Source organism: Lucilia cuprina, chromosome 4, assembly GCF_022045245.1.
Source record: "Lucilia cuprina isolate Lc7/37 chromosome 4, ASM2204524v1, whole genome shotgun sequence".
Lineage (NCBI taxonomy): Eukaryota > Metazoa > Arthropoda > Insecta > Diptera > Calliphoridae > Lucilia > Lucilia cuprina.
In genome coordinates this window covers 93746783-93750850 of record NC_060952.1, presented here as the reverse complement: position 1 = coordinate 93750850, position 4068 = coordinate 93746783, and the positions used below count along the sequence as shown (strand labels likewise).

General features: G+C 29.3%; 1 protein-coding gene across 1 annotated transcript in view; it reads left to right on the top strand.

Moving 5' to 3' along the window:
* The window catches only part of LOC124419296, a 157887-nt gene extending 154301 nt beyond the window's left edge, over window positions 1-3586 (top strand). Inside the window, exon 2 of the mRNA XM_046947994.1 lies at window positions 3257-3586. Coding sequence (XP_046803950.1) covers window positions 3257-3553 — 297 coding nt within the window. The 3' untranslated portion in view covers window positions 3554-3586. The remainder of the gene's footprint in view (window positions 1-3256) is intronic.
* Window positions 3587-4068: the final 482 nt, after the last annotated feature.

The window sequence follows — 4068 nt, the reverse complement described above, 5'->3', positions numbered from 1 at the left end:
GTTCAGTTCTAGTTCAGTTCTAGTTCAGTTCTAGTTCAGTTCTAGTTCAGTTCTAGTTCAGTTCTAGTTCAGTTCTAGTTCAGTTCTATTTTGAGTTCTTGTACTTTATTTCTAATTCAGTTCAAATCTAGTTCTGGTTCAAGACTAGAACAGTTTTCTTACTTTTCAATTGCTTATCATTTTTTATCGTTAAACCATTAAACCACAGTTGGATATTTGGAATTTCCCAAATCCCTTGTACACTTCAAAAGTTATTAACATATTTCTAAAATAACCCACAATTAATATTAATCATACGCTCTAGGGACTCATTTACTAAATGAATGATATATTCATATTATCGTTAAAAACATATACATACATACTATGTATGTTTTTCTTTAATGTATTCCTCACCAAAATTCCCACAATTTCCATTAATCACTGACCTCGTTTTAACCGTTAGGGTTTTTTATTAACTTATTTTTATTTTTTTTTTTTTTTTGCAATTCTTTGAAAAACACAATATGATTTTAATTGCTTTTAAACCGCTATTGTAAAAACGTATCATTATTGCAGTTAACAGGGCAGTAAAACTATAAAATTTTACCTTGTGGTTTTTGAGTTTTTTTTCGTTCAAAAATTTTTTGGAACAAAAAATTGGGGGAGAGTATGTTTAAAGTTTAAGGTTTGTTTTTTAATTGTTACAAAAAAATCAACACTGAGAAATAGTGCATATGGTGTGCGTTTTTCGGCAAATGAGGCTAACTTCAGGTTTTTTATAAAATCTAAAGTGTACAAAGCAAGTAGATGACTCAGAATTATTTCAGTTTCATTTTATGACAAACGTTGAATAGATTTTGGCAGAGTTAAACAAATTTTGTGTGATATCGAGTAAACAATTCTCTATAATTTGTTTTATAATAAAAAATACTTTAAAATAGTTATGCACTGTCCATAACTTCAATGAATTTGATTGACACATATTTTGTAATTGTCCTTTACTCACACAGTAAAAAAAATCCTTATTTCCGTTCGTATATTTTTTAAACAAATTAATAGTTGATAACCATTCTCATATAATAAATAAAATAAAAACAAAAAAATCACCCCGGACAAATAAAAAAAGTTCAATTATATTCCTATAAAAAATTTAAACTGAGAAAAAAACTACATGTTGTCATGTAATTGTTACAAGATTAATGGCAACTGATAACATTAACAAAAAAAAACAAACATATAATAAAAAATACAAAAAAAAAACAAATTCTGCGTTTCAGGAAAATATATTTATGTTATAGTGATAAATAATGGCTTGTTAAATATCTATACAAAAACACCAACTAATGATTAAAATTGGATTAAAATTTCAAAGGACTCATAAAAGGATGATCGTTGGCATCAAGTGGTATTTTATTTATTTAATCAAAAATAAAATATATAATGCTTGAATATATAAATATAATAAAATAACTTAACATTAAGCCCTATGCTAAAAAAAGAGGACTATTTTAAATTTATAAATACAAACCAAATTTAAACAAAAATTTCAAATAAATTTTATTGCCATAGAAAACATTTAACGAAACTAATTATTATTAATCATACGTCACAGAGGCCAAAAGTACTTTATTTTAGAAGTACATAAGTTGCCCTTAAAGTTGCTTGTTTAATGTTTATATGTATGTTTGTAAATCTCTGACAAAAACTTAATATTAAATTTCCCTATTTATATTTGTCTTTATAGTTTAATTAGAAGTTTTATCTGTTAGAATCTTCGTTATTCTTTGAGTATGTAACAACATTTCTTTTGTAATTTAAATATTTACTCACTTGTCACCAAAAGCTACAATTGATAAAATTTACCATAGAATAGATACGAAAGTTTGGGCAAAAAGATCTACATAGAACATAAGATGCCAGATAGACAAGTCGGGCAATATACAATATGTATACAGTCATACAAAACAATACAACAAGAAACTTTTCACCAACAGCAACAACTATAACAAACAAGTAAAATTTACAAAATAAAACAACACATTATAAATTCATATATGCACATCAGTTTCTATGTATGAAAAGTTATGCAGTGTTTGTAGAGTGACAGAGAGGAAGATAGAGAGAGAAAGAGAATGTTAGGCAAAAAAAGAAGAATTACAATTTTCGAAACAATAGCATAAATAAACTACTAATTTTGAACTTTAGCTCTGAGCACTAATTGTAATTTAATTTCCAATTAGTAAACAAACTAAATAACATAAATACACATACACTTGTACAAACACACACACACATACATAGACTCGGTTCATAATAGAAAACAAACTAACACATGTTAAAGTTAAACACAAATACTTACAAGGAAATCCAGGGTTATGCACAAATGAATAGATAGAGTTTGAGACGAGTGTTTGAAAGAGCTGAAGAATAACAAGAGAAAAACAATTTAAAAACACGTTGTTGTTATTGTTGTTGCATAAAAATGTTTATGTATGCAAGAGCAGATGCAGGTTATATAAATGTGTCAGTAAATGTATGTGCTATGACAATAATGCACTGAACTAGTGCTGAACTAGAACTGAACTAGAACTGAACTAAAACTGAACTAAAACTGAACTAAAACTGAACTAGAACTGAACTAGAACTGAACTAGAACTGAACTAGAACTGAACTAGAACTGAACTAGAACTGAACTAGAACTGAACTAGAACTGAACTAGAACTGAACTAGAACTGAACTAGAACTGAACTAGAACTGAACTAGAACTGAACTAGAACTGAACTAGAACTGAACTGGAACTGAACTAGAACTGAATTTCATAATTACACTTTTACTCAAAATTACGCTTAACACAAGACAATAAACAATATAAATCAAAATGCTAGTGAACATCATATAACCTACGTGACCTCTAAGCCACATACGAATAGGGATTTTTCTTATTTAGGCAAATTTCTATACAAAAGTTTTTATGTTTCCCTTCATAAACTTAAGGAACGTTTATAAATTAATTACTTATCTCACATATCTCTTCGCTTTTTTTCGAACATGATTTTAGCCTCTAAACAAAAGAAAGCTTTCACACACATTTTACACTGACAGCAAATTCATGGAAAATTTTCATTCAATATCCTTAGCAAACATATGTGGACTACATAACCTACTAATTTCACAAATATACGAAACCTACATACACTCTAAACAGAAGGTTTCTTTTTCTGGTTTCAGTATTGTTTTTCTCATTTACATTTTCTCTTTTCTCCTTTATTTACAGCCTGTTGGTATTTATGCCAAGAAATATGAATGGGCTGCACGACCCTCTTCATCGTCCTCGAATGGCGGTGGCCTGCATTTAGATTTGCATCCACCACCAATGCAAATTGGCGGAGATTGTTCTTTGTGGATACGCTCGGCCACATTGGATTTTGATGATGGCCTGTGGGAATGTCAGGTGACGGCTAGTGATTTTACAACACAGGATGCTTTAACCAGTCAACCAGTACGCTTAGTTGTACGTGGTAAGTATGATCAAGTTAAAAATAGCAATTGTGCGTTGTTCTTGCACCGCTAATGGTATCTTTGAACGATGTTTTTGCCCATTAAATGTGTGCTAGTGGCAAGAAGAAATACCTTGCTTCTCAAAAACACAAATAACAATTTACAGTTCTTTTTCTAATATTACAATACAGAGGAAAACTATAACTGGGTTTTAGTTTTTCGCTTAAAAGTACTTATTTCAGGAATTTGGTTTAATTGGTTTGATAAGGAATGAAACTTTTCGATAAAAATGGAAATTGTGAACATGATTTTTAAGGAAAATCTGTATTAATTAATGGTGGCAAATTTAAATTCAGTCTTAAGACCAGACTATAGACTAGACTTTAGACTAGACCATAGACTACTCTACAGTCAAGACTATAGATTAGACTAAAGACTAGACTATAGACTAGACTATAGACTAGTCTATAGTCTAGTCTAAGTCTAGACTATAGTCTAGTCTATAGTCTAATCTATAGTCTAGTCTATAGTCTAGTCTATAGTCTAGTCTATAGTCTAGTCTATAGTCTAGTCTATAGTCTAGTCTAT